Below are 19887 nucleotides of genomic sequence, written 5' to 3' on the forward strand. Positions count from 1 at the left end.
ATGATCTTATGTAAGTGGAATTTTAAAAAAACTGAATTAATAAAGAGAGTGTATTTGTGGTTGCCAGGGGCAAAGGGGTAAGGGAAATGGGTTATGCTGGTCAAAGGGTTAACTTCCAGTTACAAGGTGAGTAATTTACTGAGACCAAGTGCACACTACTGTACTATATATTTGAAAGTTGCTAAGAGAGTAGATCTTACAGAATTTTGGCACTTAAAAAAAAAGAAATGGTTACTGTGTATGAGGTAATGGATGTGTTGACAACCCTATTGTGGTAATCATTTTGTAATGTATATAGTGTGTAGCTATATTTCAAATCACATATTACATGTTAACCTTATACAATGTTATATGCCAAATATATCTCAACAAAGCTGGAAAAAATGTAATAAATGTAACATATGTAATTCAGACACAAAGAGAAACAATAAAACTGGCCAATACTTAAGTTGACCTATTCTTTCCTCTCTACTGATGCACCCATTAAAGGCATTCTTCCTTTCTTTTGCTATCTGACTTCCAGCATTTTCTTGAGTCTTTCTTATAGTTACCATATTTCTACTGATATTTCCTATCCGATATTTTATGTTGTGTACTTTTTCCATTACATCCCTTTACATATTGTTCATAGCTATTTAAATTGCCTGATAATTCAAACATCTATATCGTATCTAAGTCTGATCTGATGATTGCTGTCTCTTCAGACTTTTTGATTTTTCTTGCCCGTTGGTATGCCATGTAACTTTTTGTTGTTGAAAGTCAGATATGTGGTTGGGTAATAAGTACCAAGACAAACTGGTCTTTAGTGTGAAGATTCATTAATCTTACTGGGAGCTAGGCTGTACTTAATGTTTCTTGTACCAGAGATTTCAAATTTCCCCCCGAGTCCTTGTTTTTGACTTTGGGACTTTCTTTTGTATTGTCCCATGGTAAAAGTTTGTGACGTATAGTCTTCCAGCTGTATACCACTCAAGGGCATATACTGGCAACATATTGGGGTGGAGCAGGGTGTGAAAGAGAAGGAGCCTGTCACGGTATTTACTGGGCTTGTCTTGGGAGTATGGATGGGGGTGTTCCTGTCCCTCTGCCTGAGATACAGCTTTCTTCCTTCTGTTCCTACTGTCGTCTTTCCTGCCTGGTACGTTTACAGTCTGTTTCCTTGGTGCCCTCTCCTTTCTGTTAACTATGGGGTTTTTCCCCCTTCAGGTGAGAGGAAGGCTGGTGTGGACTGGAATAGAGCGGAGTTCCCTTCTCCCAGTAGGAGGACTGTACTTTGCTGCATATAACGCGCATCCACGTTTTTGTGCACATTACATGGGATTATTATACCTATTATTATACCCATGGCACATGTAATCATTATACCTAGGTAGAATGCACATCCTTAATTTTCCATCAGAAATTTGGGCAAAAAGATTGTGCATTATACACGACAAAAATACAGGAAGTTTTCAGTATCGCTCTCTGGGGAGATGTCCTTCTTACTAGAGGGCAGGCCTTTGTTAGGAAGAAGAATCTGGGAGGGTTTCCCAAGCGCTATTCCCCTTCTGTCAGGGCTGCAGGGGAAATTTTCTCAGATCTTCAGATCCACCTTGTGAGAACTTGCTGGCATTTCTGGAGGGAAAATTCCCCCAACCCTGACTGTGGCTCCAGGAGTTTCTCACTGTCACAGCAGTCCACACTCAACCTCTGGCAGGTCAGCCAAATTACGGTAGGTGTTGATTAGCTGCAGCACCCAGGAGCTTTTACTCCGGCTGAACAAGTGTCAGGTGCTCTCTCTCTCTCTGGATGTTCCTGTCTCCTCAAATTTTGGAGTGGTTGTCCGCCCTCTGGCCTCAGTTCTCTGATTAAGTCCAAGAAAAAGTTACTGAGTTCGTTTTTCCAACTTTTCTTGTTGTGAGGAACGGGTTGGCAACTTCTAAGTTCTTTACATAGAGGAGCAGAGTATGTATTTTTGACTAAGGTGCACTACAATTGGGAACACAGGAAACAGGAGTCACAGTGAGGACTCAACTGTCTTCTTATACTTGTCTTTGGTCACTGAAATGGAACAGGCTCCAGTATAATCTAGATTATGCATATTTACTTTGGGAGGTATTTTGGCAGGAGTGTTTTGAGAATGATTCATGTGGCTGTTAAAGGAAAGACTTGAGGATAGGCTCAATAATAAAGGCATTGTAAGAGAATTCCACACACTAGCTCAAGGGACCCACAAAAGTCAGCAGTAACTGGGCTGGAAATACTAGGTTGTGTCCAGAGTACATTTGGACTAGGGAACGTTTTACCACATTGTGTGGTCAGCATGGAGTCACTAAAAGAATTTTTTTTTTAAAGATTTTATTTATCTTAAGGAGAAGGGGAGGGAAGGAGAAGGGGAGGGAGAGAAACATTCATCAGCTGCCTCTTGCACACCCCTAACCAGGGACTGGGCCCACAACCCAGGTACGTGCCCTGACCAGGAATCAAACCAGCAACCTTTTGGTTTGTGGTACAATGCCCAACCCACTGAGCCACACCAATTGGGGCTGAAAGATCTTTTAAGGGTAATAGCAAATGTGGACAATTAGACTTCGCAATTAACATTGGATAAACTGAAAGGACACCAGGCTAGTTCTTTCAAGTTCAAAATTCGGTAACTGACTAGAGATGAAAAGGAGAAATTGTGAAAGCCTGTGATGTCTCAATGATAAGATCATCATTTGAGAGGTAAAGTCCAGGAGTCTGGTTAATCACATGAAGAGTTTGAGACGCAACCAGAACTCACAGCAGAGATAAGATTTCAGAGTCATGCGATTGTGGAGTCATCTGCGTGGAGGCTGCAGCTGAAACTGTATAGAGATGGGATCTCTGGGAAGAACAAGTACTGGGGTTAGAAACTTTGGGGTGTGTAAATTTAAGGGGTAGGAGAAAATAGAGCCAGAAAGTGGAAAAGCCAGAAAGATGGGAGTAAAACCAGCACAAGTTGTTAAAAAAATTTAGATACAAGATAATCATTTTCTTCCAACTTCTGTCCGGCCTATAGGGGCAGACTCTGAGCTGTACAAATCCATCCAGTCCTGACAATGGAATGCAGCTCCCAGTATAGCTTGGCCTGAGTGAATTGCTTCTTTCCAGAGTTTTACATGAGCTTTTCACTTGAAAGAAATTCAAGTGTTCCACAGGAAATGGTTAGTGTTTATTAGGTAAGTGTCCATATTTATGAGATAAGGCCCCATTCTAACAATTTAATTAGGTGAAAGTCATCTGTGGTAGCTATAACGTTGTAATAAGTGCGAAATATAGGACACATAATCACCATGACCTCAGTACAACTGCAAACAATTTATTCAAGTCAAGCTATAACCTTTGCATTTCTTCAGATATCTGTACTGTGTACATATGCTAAATGTATACATGTAGAAAGTATAATCAGGAGTTTTACACCTGGTATGTAGTGGTTTGTTTCTTATACTCATGGCATGGTCAGTATTTAAAGGATATCAGGGCATGTTTGGTTTTGTCTATAGCAACAAGGCAGTTTTCATCAAGTCTGTGAAATGTCATTTTATTAAGAGAAGAGCATACACTGTCCCCAAATAAATAAAATATCAGCATCATTAAAAGCACACAAACACAGTTTTACAGGGTACAATACAAAGTCAATTTTGATCATGTTCTTACTTGCATTTACTAAAAATGTGAGGAAGATAGTAATCAATCTCTAAATAGTTATCTTGCATAAAGAGAAAAAAAGTACGGCACAATTATTTCACAGAAGGTTTTGGAGTGACAACTTGAGAAGACCTTGCTTTAAAAGATATGAAGATATATCACAAATCAAATCACATTCTCGGTAACATTAGAACATGGAATTGTATTTAATCAAAAATAAAAGTAGCTGAAGAAGGCTGTATATTTCTTTTCCAACATTATACTAATTTCTATTTTTGGCAGGAATTAACCACCTTTTCCATCAGGAGGAAAATGTGCTCTGCGAACTCTCGGAGGGCTCCCCGGCCACCGTTAAACTTGCAAATATAGCCAACAGCCTTCTGGGCAGTGGCGCAGGCGTCAGCAGGAGCTGCGCTGAGGCCCACTTTCTTCAAGCACTCCTCGTCGGACACTTCGTTTCCTAGCAGGTAGAAGATATACTGGCTGAACATTCAAAGAGACAAAGACGTTCTTTCCAAATAATGCAAACAACAACCAATATGTAATTCTGGTAATTTTAGTAATTTAAAGCATTGCATGTAAGAATACTATGAATCTGGGGTGTCCAACCCGTGGCCCACAGGCCACATGTGATGCAGGATGGCTACGAATGAGGCCCAACACAAAATCATAAATTTACTTAAAACTTTTTTTTTTTGTTCATCAGTTTTCATTAGCGTTTGTGTGTTTAATGTGTGGCCCACACACACTAAAGGCTGGACACTCCAGATGGAACAAAAATGTGTTAAAGGATTTAAAAGTATAATTGAGGGGGAGGGTTTTCCTAAGCAATTCAAAATAAACCCATATCAGTTAAAGGAGAATGGAGTATGCTCTTTGCTTGCCATACACATTACAATTACTAAAAATTTTATATATAAATTATGAATTATTTAAAAGTTCAAAATATTTAAGAACCCAAGTTCATGTGGAATAATTATCAATGTTTTAGATCATTTACAAATGTCTTTCCTCTCTTCTCTGCCACCTAGTTTTTTGGAGGGGAGGAAGAAAAAATTCCCAGATATATTTTACCCCCCAAACTCTTTAGCATCTATCCGTAATAGATACACGTTTTTTAAAAAGTGATATATCATCAAACTAACAAAACCATCAAATCTAATAATCTAGTACATATTCAAATATACCAGTCTCAAAATTGTTTTTTTCTAGGTGATTTATAGTTGATTCATATAATCAACTATCGGTCAGGGCCCCAGATCATTTGCTTCCAAAGCAGTCTGTACTCTTCTGAGGCCCATATTACCCTGGTAAATATTTAGTTCACACATGGCTTATAGTTACGTATTTTAATAACATGCCATTATTGATATTTAAAATACTGATATCATTAGACTGTGAGTTCTGTAAGGATTATATCCTAGGAACCAGTTCAAAGCCTGCATATAGTAGATATCTGAGAAATATATTTACTTAGTACTATGTGAAAAACTTGGGACATCTGACCACATCAATGAATACAGTTTACAGCACTGTTTTTAATGGTTGCATAGTATTCAATCTTATGGATATTCTATTTTTGTAGGATATTTAGGTGATTTCTTTTTTTCCTCCATTATTGGCACATTTGTCCAATTTCTTTCCTGGAATTGGAATTTTGGGGTCAAAACTATGTGCATTTAGTAATAGCTAAAAATATTCAGTGTACTTTTTATATATTAGAAATCTGCTAAATGCTTTACTCAGATTATATTATTATTCTCTATAACAGACCAATGACAATAGGTAATTTTAAGAGTTCCAGTTTACAGATAGGAAACCAAGGTTTTCCTTACCAAAATTGGCTAGTCAGTGTTGGGGTCTGACCCCATGGCATATGTTGGTAAACATGCTACTAGGCTACATTTGATAAATATTGTCAAAGTAAACTCCAGAAAGGCTATCCCAGTTAAATACTTTTTTTGTCAGTAGTGGAAGAGTTTCTGTTTCCTTACAATATGCTAAACCTGGGAATTTTCTTCCTCATTTTCTATTTCTTTTAAAAAACCCAAGGGTCGGCTTAGCTCAAGCAGTTACTTCGTCATGGCAGTCACTAAAAAACCCTGGTTCATGTTATTATGGCTGAATGAAAAGATACCAACCAAGATATGCCACTTCTTTCCAGCACAGGCCCATTTCTTTTCTCCATTCATCTACAACTGCTAGCTTGTCTGGCACATTGACCTCCATTTTGCAATCCAGTTTTAAGGAAGAGAGTGTCTGCTTTGAACAGGCCCTTTCTGAGATTAGCCTCACCTTAAAAAAAAAAAAAGAGCAAAATGAGAAAATAAAGGAAACAGAAATCTTTCAGAATATGATAATATCTCATAAATAATACAAGTCACAACTGAGTAGTCCTTTGACCTTTTGAAGGGGAAATTAAGTAAAATTTGCCTGTTACTTAAAAATAATAAAGCTTTAAAATGTTTTACATCTAGTAGTTCCATAAAGGTGAAAGACACTGTTTTCTACAGTGGAAAGGATTCTATCTATAGCTTAAAAAAATACAATATATACTGTCTGAAGCCAATCTAAGATTCTCCTGTAATTCAATTTATCCAAAGGAAAGTTTATACTCCGTCTCTTGTCCTGCTCAGGACACACATGTAAGATTTTTAGTGAATTATGAGAAATCATCTTAGCCTTCATTTTTTAAGATAAACAAGTATTGTTATTTTGAATTAAAATTTTTAATCATAAGCATAAGCTACATTTTAAAGTCTGCAAGATATCTGCCATTTTTCTAAACACTAATACCTATTTTTTATTAAATCTTTATTAATGCAAATCCTATGGCAATTAGATAGCATCTGTTTAAAAATAATATGTTCACATTTGTAAAACAAAAAATAAATATTACTTGTTGGTTGACATTTTACTCATTTAAAAGTAAATAGTATGATAATTTTCTAGGTATGTGAAGGCTAAATAGCATATTTTAATAGATAATACTAAAAATGTATATCTCATTTCCCTCACATATTCCTTGACCCTGAATCTTAATCTTAAAAAAACATTGCTATATTCAGGGGCACATACCTCAATACCACTTTTCTTTAATAAACTTATGCCAATAGCATCTTTTACATCATAAGATATTATTTCTTTTTGGTCTCCTGATACATAAATGTGGCCATTGGTGAGACATCCATCAATACTGCAAACCAAAAGTTTTATCTCCTTAAACTTCTCTTTGCCAAAATAGCCATATCTAAAAGAAACCAAATAGACCTTTGAATACAAGTGCAATACTAATCGCTACTTCTCATCTGGCTAACGCCAGTAAACTTAACACATTCCCATTCAATTATTCAAAGATTACCTTTCATATTTACTTCACATATACACTTCACCTTACAGTGGAGCCTAAGTAGTGTGGTGTAAGTGGACGATGTGTTTCTCAACTTATTGAATAGGTCATCTAAAGGAATATTTTATGTATATGTCTTCCTCACATGAGCAAACTAATTACACAGACCCTAACATGGCTGGAATATCACAAATCAGTGTTCCTAAGTACAATTAAACATATCTATTAAAAACAATGTTAGAGTCTCGTGCAAAGACTATATAAGTCTTGTTTTTACCTTAATACTCTTTGTTCTGCAATAGGCCAATCGATATCCACATCTATATCCACGCTGTACTCAGCTCGCATTTCGTAGTAGGCCATTTTTCCACCCTAAGCATAGTACAAATTCCATGAGTACTGTTTTAAACATGCATTACATACATCAAAAAGTTTCTAATAACAGAATAATGAATTCATTTCTACAGTACTAAGAAAAATGATTAACCCAGTAATATTAGTGACATACAACAAATTGCCTTGCTTTTTGGGGTAGAGAAAGCTTATCTTTGTGTTTTCCATATATTCAAACCAAACAAATAACCTTAACATTTTATCTATATAGTGCAAGTTCTTATTTTTCTTTGAATAGGTTTCTCTTTTAAGATCACAAAAATTACAATTAATACCCATCCTCCAGTATTCTGACCACAAGAATTTTCTGTTCTAAGTAAGTCTCTCTCATCACCATTCAAAAGCAGTATAAATATTTTTGGAATTTTTTCCTATTTAAAACTAAGAGGTAAGATGGGGGAGGAAACAATAACTGTAATATCTATTGTACAGAATCATCTTAGATCCCTGTGCTGCAGATGGGAGTGGGCAATAGTGTGCAGGTCATATGTGAGCAAAGGTAGGGATGGTCTCCTGATCCTGGAATAAGGGAGCAAGAGGAGAAACCTTTCCTATGATTACATTCATTTCAATAGCAAAATCAATTAGTGGAAAATTTTGTTTTTCAGAACTGCTAATCTCTTCACAAGTCTAGTTATGATGAGACACTTCATTTTTCTCCACACTTTAGGGAAGGGCCAGACCACAGTTAGGAGGGGTAGTATCTCTGTCAAATTGGATTTTCCTTAACTCTCAAACTTAACAGTCAGTCTACAGTTTGCCTATACAATGACTAGAAGATTGGAAAAATACTGTTCCCTCAGAGCATGAGTCGCATTAGAATTTCTACTATAGAGAAGTGAGTTTTGGTGTGTGTTTGTTCTTTACTGCTATTTTTTGAATAACATAAGGATCTGAAGCCAAATCCTGACAGCACCATTTACCACTTATTTTTGCCTTGAGTCAATCATTTCATTTTTCAGAGCTGCCATTTCTTCTTCTGAAAATATAGGCTAGGAATGTCCACTTTATTTTGTTGCTATGCAGATCACAAGATCCACCCTATGTAGTGTTTCATAGAGTCCTTGGTGCACAGTAAATGCTGAATAAATAATGGCTATAACTAAAATGAAAAAACAGTATATGATATAAACATGTAGGCTCTAAAGACGAGTCATCCAACGTCTTTAAGATAAGAGCAAAAACAGATAAAATGATATATTCAATGTTACATAGGGATAGAGACAAAATTATAATTGGTTTTCGCAATACCCAGGTTGGTGCTATTTTACCTTTACTGGATTTTTTCCTTTTTTTGTTTGTTTGTTTTTGTTTTTAACTGAAGCAACATAAGTTATTCAACTGTACAACCACAACCTGACAGTAACATAACCATATATTAAGTAGTCTTGAATGGAATAATATGACTATCAGGACACTTGCAGAACATTCAACTCTTGATTTATTTCCTATCTTAATGCTACAGTTGTAGCAGAATTCCTTGCATATTCATTGAATGGATTCCAAAGATCAGTTTGGGGTAAGCCTGTAGGACAAATGCCTCAGATAGTAAATCTTGTTAGATACTGCTTTTCCTTAGGGGGTGATATTTTCCATTATGAACTGTGTCATATATCTTTCCTAAAATTCAAAGCATACACACAAAAGGGTTTAAAAGGTTTTTGCAAAAGGAAGGCACAAACCTGTAAGTAACCCATCTCTATCAAATGTCGTTTAGCAAAATAAAACGAGCCATTTTCATATAATTCTCCATCCCAATCTTGTCGACGAGGTCGTTTAGCTGGATTCAAATTCAGAGGTTCAGTCACTTCACGAACTAAAAGCAAAAAGCTATAGTGAGTCCATATTGCTTTGGATACTAAAAGTGTTCATTCAGCATAAAAATAAACTCAGAATATAGAATATTTCTGTATCTAGACAAATAATTAAAAGGATCTTAACAAAATCTCTACTAATTCTGATGATTTATCTTTGTTTTCTAATAACAACAACAATAATAATAGAAAATAAAGTATTTCATAGAGCAATTCTGCATAATAGGATTTTAAGGTATTTATAGAAATATAATGTTTTGGGAGGACGTCAAGGCAGCCTTAAAGTACAAAGCTTCAAAAAACCTGATTTGTTATAAAATACTCATATTCAATATTTGACTCATATAATGTATGTATTATTTATCTCATGTGGTTTATGAATGACTTTCATGGAATTATTATAGAAAAATGAAGATTTCACCATTAAATTACTGAACCTTTTATAATGACAGAAGTGTTTATATATTATGCATTCTTACCAGTGGTTAAAAAAGATGCTAACCATACTAATAAACAGCATTTATTATTAATCTTGGTAATGAAGGCTCAGCAATATCAACATTAATTATCATAACATGATATAATTAATGATGCCCTCAGTATTGGTATACAGGGATACCCTTGCCTTTCACCTAAATTGTGTTTGTGGATACATATGGGTACATATGCACTTGTGTTGTGTGTAATAGCTGGTAATTCTTCAGAATCTTTCTTCACTTTTGGTTGTATATAAATGCTTCTGGAAATAACCTCTACATACATCCGTTTCTAACTAAACCATCCTCTGCTCAACTCCACCCCAATGCTTGATATAGCTAGGAAAATACACAGCAAACATATATTGAATATGTGGTATAGTTTTACGGGAGCTGGATACACAGCAAACAATACTCTCCCAGAGTGTGCAATCTAGTGGTGGAGACAGGCAATAAGCAAATACACATAAGCTAGATAATTCAAATGGTACTTTGAAGAATGGAAAGAGTGATAAGTCTTTCCTAGGTGAACAAGAATCAGTGGCTGAATTCTCACTGGGGGTATTTGCTTAGTCTGAGGACCAGATAAGAGAAAGATCAAGCTTGGTACAGGCAGAGGGACTCTGCTGGGATGAGGAGAAACCAGAAGAGTTTTTAATGGCCCCACGGACTAGAGTCACAGATTGGAACCTCAAACACAGAGCTAGTTCTCCCCACTCTATGACTCCCCTGACAGAACTTCGTTGAGTGTGCTGGGGCACGGGGAGCAGGGAATCAGCTGGGAGGCAAGAAGAGATCTCTGCAGTTTCACAGTGCTTAGATCCCAACGTCCTCCTAGCAGAGGGGTATTATCAATACATACAAGGTACCTGACAGACACCTGCAGTAAGAGGTGAACTAAAATTATAGGTGCAATCCAGCCCAGCTCCTAATTATATCAAAGTGATTAGCCCCTTACCCTGTCAGCCCAATAGAAGAAATATATACCCTAGTCTCTATGTCTGGAATATAACATAAGATAAAGAAGCAGAAATATATGATATTGGAATATGCAATCAAGGATTTTCAAATAACTATCATGAACATCTTAAAGAAATTAGAGAGAAGGTTTTTAAAAAAAGGAATGGAAAGATGGAGCTTTTTAAAAAAAGAATGGAATCTCTAAAAAATAACCTAAAGGTGTCTATGTTCTACAATGGAAAAACACAGTATCTGAAATAGTTCACTGGACAGAATTTACAGTGCACTGGACAAGTCAGAAGAAGTGATCAATGAACTCAAATATAAGTCAATAGAAATCACTCAAAATGAAGCACAAAGAGAAAAACAAACAAATACAGAACAGACCATGAGAGACATGCGGACACCATAAAATTGTTTAAAATCCATTAAAATGGGAGTCCCAGAAAGAGAGGAAAAATGTGGCAGGAGAAATATTTAAAGAGAATTTTTGAAAACTGATGACAGATTATCAACCTACAGATATAAAAAGTTCAAAGAACTCCTAACAGGATGAAGACAAAGAAAACCAGAGCAATACAAATTAGAGTCAAATTATGGAAATTAAAGATAAAAAGAAAATTTTAAAAGTAGCCTGAGGAAAATCCTATTCAGAGAAACAATGATAAGAATTATAGCTGATTTCTTATAAGAAACATGGATGGTAGAAGATAATGGAATGACACGTTAAAGATACATCTTGAAAAGAATAACATCTTAAGTTACACATATGTTAGAGACAATTAGGCCAGCTTCCCTACATTCAACAAATGTCAAGGCACCTAACAGAAACCACAATGTCTTTCCCGAAGTATTTTACATTTACCTATTTCTTGGTGATTCTATTCTTGTTAAATATTTTGCTAGTTTATCTGGCTAGAAATCAGGCTCTAGCTAAACCCCATGGGCTTCTTCTTAAAGAGTTATATCTTTTGGGAAGTAATTCCACAATTTACTCTTGCACTCCTCCAAAACTTCTTGGTGGATGCTTTCTATTCCCACAATTCTATATGACTTATATGGAGTTTGTCAAACATGTCTAGAACCATAAAAGTATTCGATCTAGAAAAATTGTAAGTCAATCTCAAAAGGTAAATAAAGGGTTAAAAAGCAAAAAATTTGCTTTTTTAAAAAGCAAAGCAAAGACTTAATTTGGGCTGTCTTGACTCAGTAATCACAAGATTCAGAACTGATTAGAAATGTCATTACCTACTAACTGCAGTTAGAGACTACAGTTAAGAATCACATGTTCTCTTTTACTGCTCCCTTTTATCCTCCTTACTCCTAAAGAATATTTGCATATGAAAAAACTGATAAACTGATTCTCCATAAAATGAGCTAAAATAAAGACTGATGTAACAGATTACCTCCTTTCTGAATTTCACTCCATCGAAACTGATGGCGTCTCACAACAGAGAAAACAGAATCATATCCTTCTTCTCGAATCATTTCTGCAACTTTTTGAAGGTCAGCAGGATGTAAACATGGAGAAGTAGCCTGAATATTCCCTACAATGTCAACCTCTTAAAAAAAAAATTAAAAGGACATCAGAATAAAGTTCTTTGCAAGCCAGAAATCTTAAATGTAAATGTTAAAACAAGTCTTGTGAAATGATAAGCAAGTTGGAAATTACATAAAATTTTGAATAAACTATTACATTCATACCATTGTGATAATTAAGAAATTCTACGATGGCATCTAATGAGGTAGAGCTGTCTTTTGAAACTTCAGAACTTCTTCGATGTACTTGTGCACCAAATTGTTTGGCCACATTCTCAATTTCATCATGATCTGTTGAAACCCACACACTGTATAGGTATTAAAAATAAAAAAAACGCCAAATCACTAAAAGAAGTCATTAAATATAAAAAGGAGCTCTAAAACCCCAAAATACAGCTTACATAATATTAGAATAGGTTTTGTACCATCAAAATAATGTTAGGGATCCAAAGTACAGTCATACCTCAGCACTTGTCACCTTCAGAATTTATCAAATCCTTTACTCATCGCATTTGATGAGAAAAAAAAATGTTTCAGCACTGGTGCTTGCTTGGGACTTGTCCCACTTGCTAGAACTTTTGTGAGTTGTGATGCCACCTCATAGAAGAAAATGTTTGATTGTTCAGTACTCGCCCATTCTGGCACTTGTCATGAGCTCCAGAATGAATTAATGATGAGTACTGAGGTACCACGGTACTGTAAAATTTTAAATTATCAAGTATTTTGAATATAAGCAATATTTTTAAATATCTGAATAAAATATCCTGGATATATTTGTATTTACATATAGATTTATACTACCTATAACATATATTGTTATTTATATAAATATTACTTATGTAGCTCTGGATATAGTTTCATAAAATTGGAAAGATACTTGTTTGTTTTTTTTTGATACTTGGTATTCTTAAGGCCACTGGTATATTAAGCAAAATAGTAACTCCAGAAGTTCAAATTTAAATAAAATATTTTGCTTCTTATTCCTCATCCAAATCTAAAATATTTTATATAGCATTTTAATATACTTGTTAAAAAAAAGTGGACTTGGCTTCGCCAAACCACCAAGCTGAAAGTTTTAAACTAAGAAGAAACTAAATGATAAATCTGGGCTCAAATAAAACAAAAACATGCAACTCTTTTTGCCAATTAATAATGGGTATATAAATATTTGGACACAATCAACTGGGTGATAACAATTAGAACATGACCTGACTGGCTCCGGAGATTTTAGCTTAACTGCTCTACTAACCGCAGCTAAGACAGTTGCCCATTTAGACTTTAAATGAATGACGACTAAAAACCAACTGGTATTATGGAGAGGTACACTAGTCTCTACTGAAAAGTTTCAGGGACCTTTACAAATTCCTACTGCTAGAAATGGAAGATGTATCATTCTAGCCATGATGTTTTAATGGTGTCTTACATAAAGTTCATTTAATGACTTAACAGTCTTTTGCCTGTGCGTTCACCTCTTCATTCAACATTCTCTAAAGAGGAATTACAAGTGTCAAATGTCTCCACTTAATTGCCAAGAATGAAAAGAAAATAATTGAAGAAAATTTTCTGACATCTCTTTTTCATTTATTCCCTTTAATATTTGCAGAAGGAGGATTTAAATCTAGAAGTCAATTAATCCCCCACCCCATTTTTCTCTAAGGAATCCTAGTAAATGAGTCACTGGCTAGGGGTCAGGTGTCTCGCATCTACTCATGTCACTCAGACCTCATCTTCCTCCATCTCAACATCTGAAATAATTTGAGGATAGATTTTTCTATAAAGGTCAAGTCAAAGAGTAAAGTACCATTGAAAATCTAGTGAATTTTTTAAATAGAGAAAGTAAGGGAGGGTGGTACGATATTAGAATACAGCTAAAAGTAAATACTAAAACCCAAAATATGGGTCTTTTGACATATAATTTACACCACTAATTGAAATAAATTACTGAAGCCATTTACTTTATTATCCTGGTCTTTACTGTATGAAAATTTACCACCACAGGATTCAGTGATGTTTCTGAAATGTTTAAAAGATAGATTAAATAAAATAGAGGTTTTTGGAAGAGGTTTGTTTGCTTGTTTTTCTCTTTACTGCCATTTATCACTCATTCATTCCTTCACTCATGAAATGTTTTATTTAGTCCTATTCTGTTTCAGGCACTAGGCACTAGTCTGGACACTGAGATATACAGACCATAGACAGAGGCCAGCACAGCACTGTAATTCCCTTTAAGCATTAAGGAAAGAGAGGTAAGGAAGCAGTAACTAAACTTTCTATTAATTCTTTACCTTTCACAAAGTATTTTCATAGTGCCTGCTGTATAACAGGTGCTTATATATATTTGTTGAATGAAAGAGCAAATGGTTGCGAGTATGGACTTTAAAGGAAGGGGTCACACTCCACCCTAGCTATATGACTATACAAAATCCATACTCTCCCAAAGCCTCAATTTTCAGTAAAATAGAGGTGATAATAGTAATTATCTCATATGGTTGTTATGAGGATTAACTATAAACCACAGCACAGAATGAACATTAAGTAAATGTTGGCTATTCAAAATAATAAAATAGAAGTGGTAATAAAAAACATTTACACAGTCTCATTTAGTCCTCACACTGACTCTGTTTGAAGGAAAATTAAAGTTGTTTTCAGACTATCAAAGGTCCAAATATCTAATTTATATGTATTATGTAAGGCAATGGCTCTGGGAATATAAAAATAGCACCCAATATGTACACTTAAAATCCAATGATCGTCATCTATTATTAAAGGATCTAAGTAAATAGATAATTTTCCTTCGGTTTAGGGGAATTAGATGAGGAAGGGCAAAAGGGAGAGAAGGGGCAAGTGAACAAACAGGCCACATAAGATTTACAATCAGGTCTAGAGTAAATGTCAAAGTCTAAATGCCAATGGCTTTAGCCTCACATGAAGTCATTCCACATTTAACAGGATAAACAGGAATGTCAACCATAGTGACTACAAAAGTTATTTCAAATCATATGCCGCCAATTTTAAAGATAATACAGCCTTTCATTAGTCATAAGTCCACACCCTAGAAACACTTATTTTTTTACAAGTATGTTAGGCAACAGTTAAAAAAAAAAATCAATTTGTTATGTGTTTTACTTTTACAGATCTGAACCACTGTTGAAAACCAAGCTTTTACAAACTCAACTCTAACAATACTTTTTACTAAATGAAAATAAGGTTATCACAGCGTTTTTCTTGACTGCTAAATATCCAAGTTAGTAACTTTTAAAGTATTGCTAGGCTTTGATTTTGATGAGCCAGAAAAATCTGCCTCAGCGAAGTCAAATCATTCCTTTGAACAAAGTAATCTTCAAGGTGCATTCTAGTCCTGAAAAACACAAATCGGTCAGAATGCCTTCATTTCCTTCCTGGGATAAATGTTTTCTGAAGAAAGAAAGTACAAGATGAGAGGCAGGAAGTCTGCTCCAAACTCTAGCTGCAGCTTCAGAATAAGTCAATTAAACTTAAACCAGCACACTTCAGTTGAGATTGATATATAAAGCACACCAAAGTGAGTAAGGTAGGTAGTACCTGCTCACAAGAAGCATTTCACTTAGTAGAGCAGGGGTCATCCCAGGCCAATCTTACTCAAAAGAACATTAGCATTAAAAACACTTTGAAGATAATTACATCTTTCCCATTTTACCTGTAACAACACTGGTCCATGGAAGAGATGAAGAATATAAAAACCTTCAATACAAGGGGAAAATGTCAAGGATAGATCACAAACTATATGCCAGGCACTAATCTAAGGGTTGGATATACTTTATCTCACTTAATTCGCTCAGAAAGCCTATGAGACAGACACAAATCCATCATGAAGATGATGACACAAAGGCACAGAAAATATTGATTTATTCAAATTTGCACTTAACACACTTTGACTCCAGGGTATATGGCCTTGCTTCCCAGCATAGTGTGGATGCTTAACAGCAAGCAGTTCTATGACTTAAGAGTAAAATCACATTAACAGACAATGCTTTAAGTTAGAAAAGGGAGTTAGAAAGATTATACTTTTTTTGCTAGTAAGGGAAATGCTAATTTTATTACTTCTAATTACTATTATTGATACAGTGACAGATAAAATAAGTGGCTCAAAGTATAAAACATTTAGGAACTTACTCTCTAGTCTAGTTGTACTAAATAAAACTGGCACAGAAAAAGTTAAGACAGTACTCCAGTCATTTATTCTTTCATGGAATTTCAAACAAATGCATTTCAATATATGAAGACAGGAAAGTCACTGTTTAATATACTTGTATACATGTCTTTTCTAATAATTTCATGGCAAATTCCCCAACACCTGCCATAACGGCTGTTTACTGGGTTTTGACGTACAGCACCTATTCCCTCTTCTGGTAACTGCACTCCAATTCTCTTGATGAAACTCTCTGTTTCAGGGGTGCTTCATTATTTGCTCCAGGAGTAGATAGGGCTAAACTATACCAGGACAAGCACTGTGTTTTCACAGCCACTGGCTCAAGGATGAGCAGGGAACGCAGTGAGACCTAACGAGATTTTAAGTTGCAAAGAGGAAAGTTCTTTTTGACTAGGCTTAAACCTGGCAGAATATGAGAAATCCTGTCAAGGATAAACAAAGCCAGACACTGGTTATAGCAGCAAGGATAGGTTTTATTTGTTAACTACTGCAATAGGAAAAAGAATCCAGCATGAACTGCACTTAAGTACCCCCAAACAAGGCTGGGGTACGCTAAGGGAAAGGCACTTAGGGGTGTTAAAGGGGGTTAGGTCCACATAACTAGGCCATTCTGGGTTTGCTAACTGGTGCTTAACCAGCGGAGAAGCAAACTTCTAACTTTACGACAGGAGGCAAGGTGCAAGTTGAAGCAAGGCATCTTCATCCTCCCTAGGGACTGGGATGGAGTGAACTATCTCCCAGAATGTTGGCATTTCAAAGAGATGGCTGTCAGGTCCTTCGGGAAAGTTTTGAGTATTAAATTTAGATCTCACAGGGCAGAAAAGAGATCTATAATTACAAACTTTCTAAAGTAACTGCTGTAAGTGGGGGTTCAGGAGCTGTATGTTAAAAGTAAATTCTCCTGGCAGAATTGGGCTTTCTCAGGCAGGCATTTTTAAAGAGGTCTAGGATCATCCTAGACTTAAACTGGTCTTAAACTGCTACAAACTATGCTGGAGTTTGGTTGAGTACAGAGGTTTGGATGGAGTTGTAATGTGTGTGGAAAGTTCTGCAGTTCTCAACACAATCACCTTGATACCAAAAAGGGAGAGCCTATTTAGAAGATCCAAGAAAAAAAGGATTCTGGTGACAGAGTGTACCATCATCTTAATTTAATTTTAAAATATCACCACCTGATAAATGTACTTTTAATCTGTTCGCATATTGTTGGTCTCTCCCTATTATAATGCAAGTTCCAGAAGGCTAGGGACTGGCTCTACTGCTACTGCTGTAACCTCTGGTTAAGGATGTAGAACAGTGCCTGTCACAAAGTAGGTAGTCAATAAATACAAGGGGTTGGCAAAAGTAGGTTTATAGTTGTTTGTATGGAAAATAGTACAATATAATAAATAATACAAGAATAACCTGTTTTGCATACTCACAACTGTAAACTTACTTTTGTGCACACCTTTATTTGCTGAATGAATGGGCCATTCTTTGCCCCTGAACCTGATGGTACTTCAAAGGAGCCTTACCGTCTTTTGGTTAGCCAGTTTCAAAGGGGTTTCTTCATCTATGCAACCAAAGAGTTGTGAGGTTTGCTTTCAATCTGTAATTTTGATTTCTAGTTCATTTCACAAAAATAGAACTTTACAACATCACTGCTGTGTGGGTGCACCTTCTCAGTCCTTATTTTTTAGTATATACCCTTTGTTAGGAGGTAAAAATTTTCAAAAGTCTGTAGGCTGCACCAGAAAGAACCATGTCACATTCACCCTGGTATTATTCCCTTGGATGATGAATATGGCAGAAATTAGGTCTCGGTAAATGTTTACTGAATTGAACGACATCCTGAAGTCTTTCCCTATCTCTCCTTTGCACACTTCCTGTTACATTAGTGTTATCTTCCGGGTGCCAGCTCATATTTACCTCGCTCCACCCAGGCTTCTTTTGGGTTAAGAAAATAAAGAAATTAGTACATTTATACTTTTTGGTATCTCCTCTTTAAACAAGGTTAGGTAAATGAAAGTCACGTATAAAAATGTGGGTAATTAATATGCTTCAAAAGCAGCCATCTCTTTAAAAAACGAACCCAAACATCAAACGTTATAATAATTTACTCCTCACAACCAATGCAAATATAATTAGGCTGAAGTTACTAGGTGTAAATTCATTCTTGGCACAGATTTCTACCTCCCATCTTTTATGAACGACATCAGCTTATAACTCCTAATCCTTATGGTATTTGGCAATGCCTCTATATGATGCTGTCTTTAGGGCAGCCAAGGTTCCAAAGGTATGATAAAACCATTTACGAGCTGATGAAACAGCCAACTGTACACTTTTCCCACTGTCTCTCACCTACGTACAAATGTAGGGAGCCCTAGATTGTGCTGACTCACAGGCAGATAGCGTTGAGTATTTTTCAAAGGTCAGGAAAGGATCTCCAAGCTGAGCTTCAAATTAGAAAGCCTTTACATTTACACCCCACTCCATTAATGAACCCGATGCCTCCCTATTGGATCAGCACCAAGTGGTTATCAAACGCTGAGCAACAGTGGATGCCCAACGGCCTCCGTCTAAAAAAATTCACATATTATCGCAGTAGTTTCACAAGAGTGGCCTTTTTTATCTAGCGAGGTCAACCAGAGCGGCAGAAGACGGTTAAGGAAATTTCCGCCTTTATGGATGGCATTCTCAAGGGAGGGGACAGGAACTGACCCAGGTCAAGACCATTAGCATCTACAGAACAAGGAATAAGCGGGAGCCCGTTCTCCCTGGGCTCTCAGCCGGGGCCCAGACACGCCGGATCTTCCACACCCCTTCCAGCAGCGATTTCCCCCGGAGACCCAGCTTCTCCCGTGGCCCGGCTCCCACTCCGGACCCCCGCCCAGGCCGCGCTGCCCATTCTAGCACATGCGCACCTCTGGAAGACCCCCGAGTCCAGGGCCGCACGCAGGACCCAGCCAATGAGCGGGACCCCCGCCAGGTGCTTAATGTTCTTCAGGGGGATGCCCTTGCTGCCGCCCCGGGCCAGAATTAGGGCCGCCATGTGCGGGGGCTTCTCCACACCTCGGCCCTGGCCACCGCGGGAGTTGCGCTGCAGCTTCGGCGGCCGGCCCCGGGACGGCCGCCCCCGTGGGTTGGAAACAGAGGTGGCGGCCCCCTTCTCCACCGAGTCCATCTTCCTCCCACGCCTTCTCCCCAGCTTCTCCACATCCGGGATCTCCTCTCTCGCCAACTCAGCTCGGCACCACCAGATCACTCCGCCTCACCGCTCGCCGGGTGGCTGCTCCCGGTCCAGCCCCCACCCCGCCCCGTCCCTCCTCCTTCGCGGAGTACGCTGGGAATTGTAGTCCCGGGCTGCCTCACCAAGGTTCTTATCATGGACTCCAAACGCACCCCTAACAGTGAGAATCCAGCGACGGCTGGAAGAGCGGCTTCTGAGGGCGGGCGGTGCAGAGGAGGATGTTGTACGGAAATTCCTAAAATAGCATAGATTATTGCTAGAGAATTTACCCGAGTAAGAATTGTAGT

The 19887-nt window shown here is 37.0% G+C and overlaps 1 protein-coding gene across 1 annotated transcript; it reads right to left on the reverse strand.

Moving 5' to 3' along the window:
- Positions 1–3439: 3439 nt before the first annotated feature.
- On the reverse strand, positions 3440–19614 carry CMAS (cytidine monophosphate N-acetylneuraminic acid synthetase). The gene is made up of 8 exons (XM_054591340.1): positions 19275–19614; positions 12348–12490; positions 12050–12205; positions 9076–9209; positions 7278–7372; positions 6730–6901; positions 5793–5946; positions 3440–4111 (listed from the first exon to the last, which is right to left on the reverse strand). The coding sequence occupies exons 1-8, from the start codon at positions 19532–19534 to the stop codon at positions 3921–3923; spliced, it is 1305 nt and encodes a 434-aa protein (XP_054447315.1). The 5' UTR covers positions 19535–19614; the 3' UTR covers positions 3440–3920.
- Between the last annotated feature and the right edge of the window lie 273 nt (positions 19615–19887).

Source organism: Pteronotus mesoamericanus, unplaced genomic scaffold (assembly GCF_021234165.1).
Source record: "Pteronotus mesoamericanus isolate MK-2021 breed Mesoamerican mustached bat unplaced genomic scaffold, CSHL_Meso_final scaffold_21, whole genome shotgun sequence".
In the NCBI taxonomy this organism is placed as follows: domain Eukaryota; kingdom Metazoa; phylum Chordata; class Mammalia; order Chiroptera; family Mormoopidae; genus Pteronotus; species Pteronotus mesoamericanus.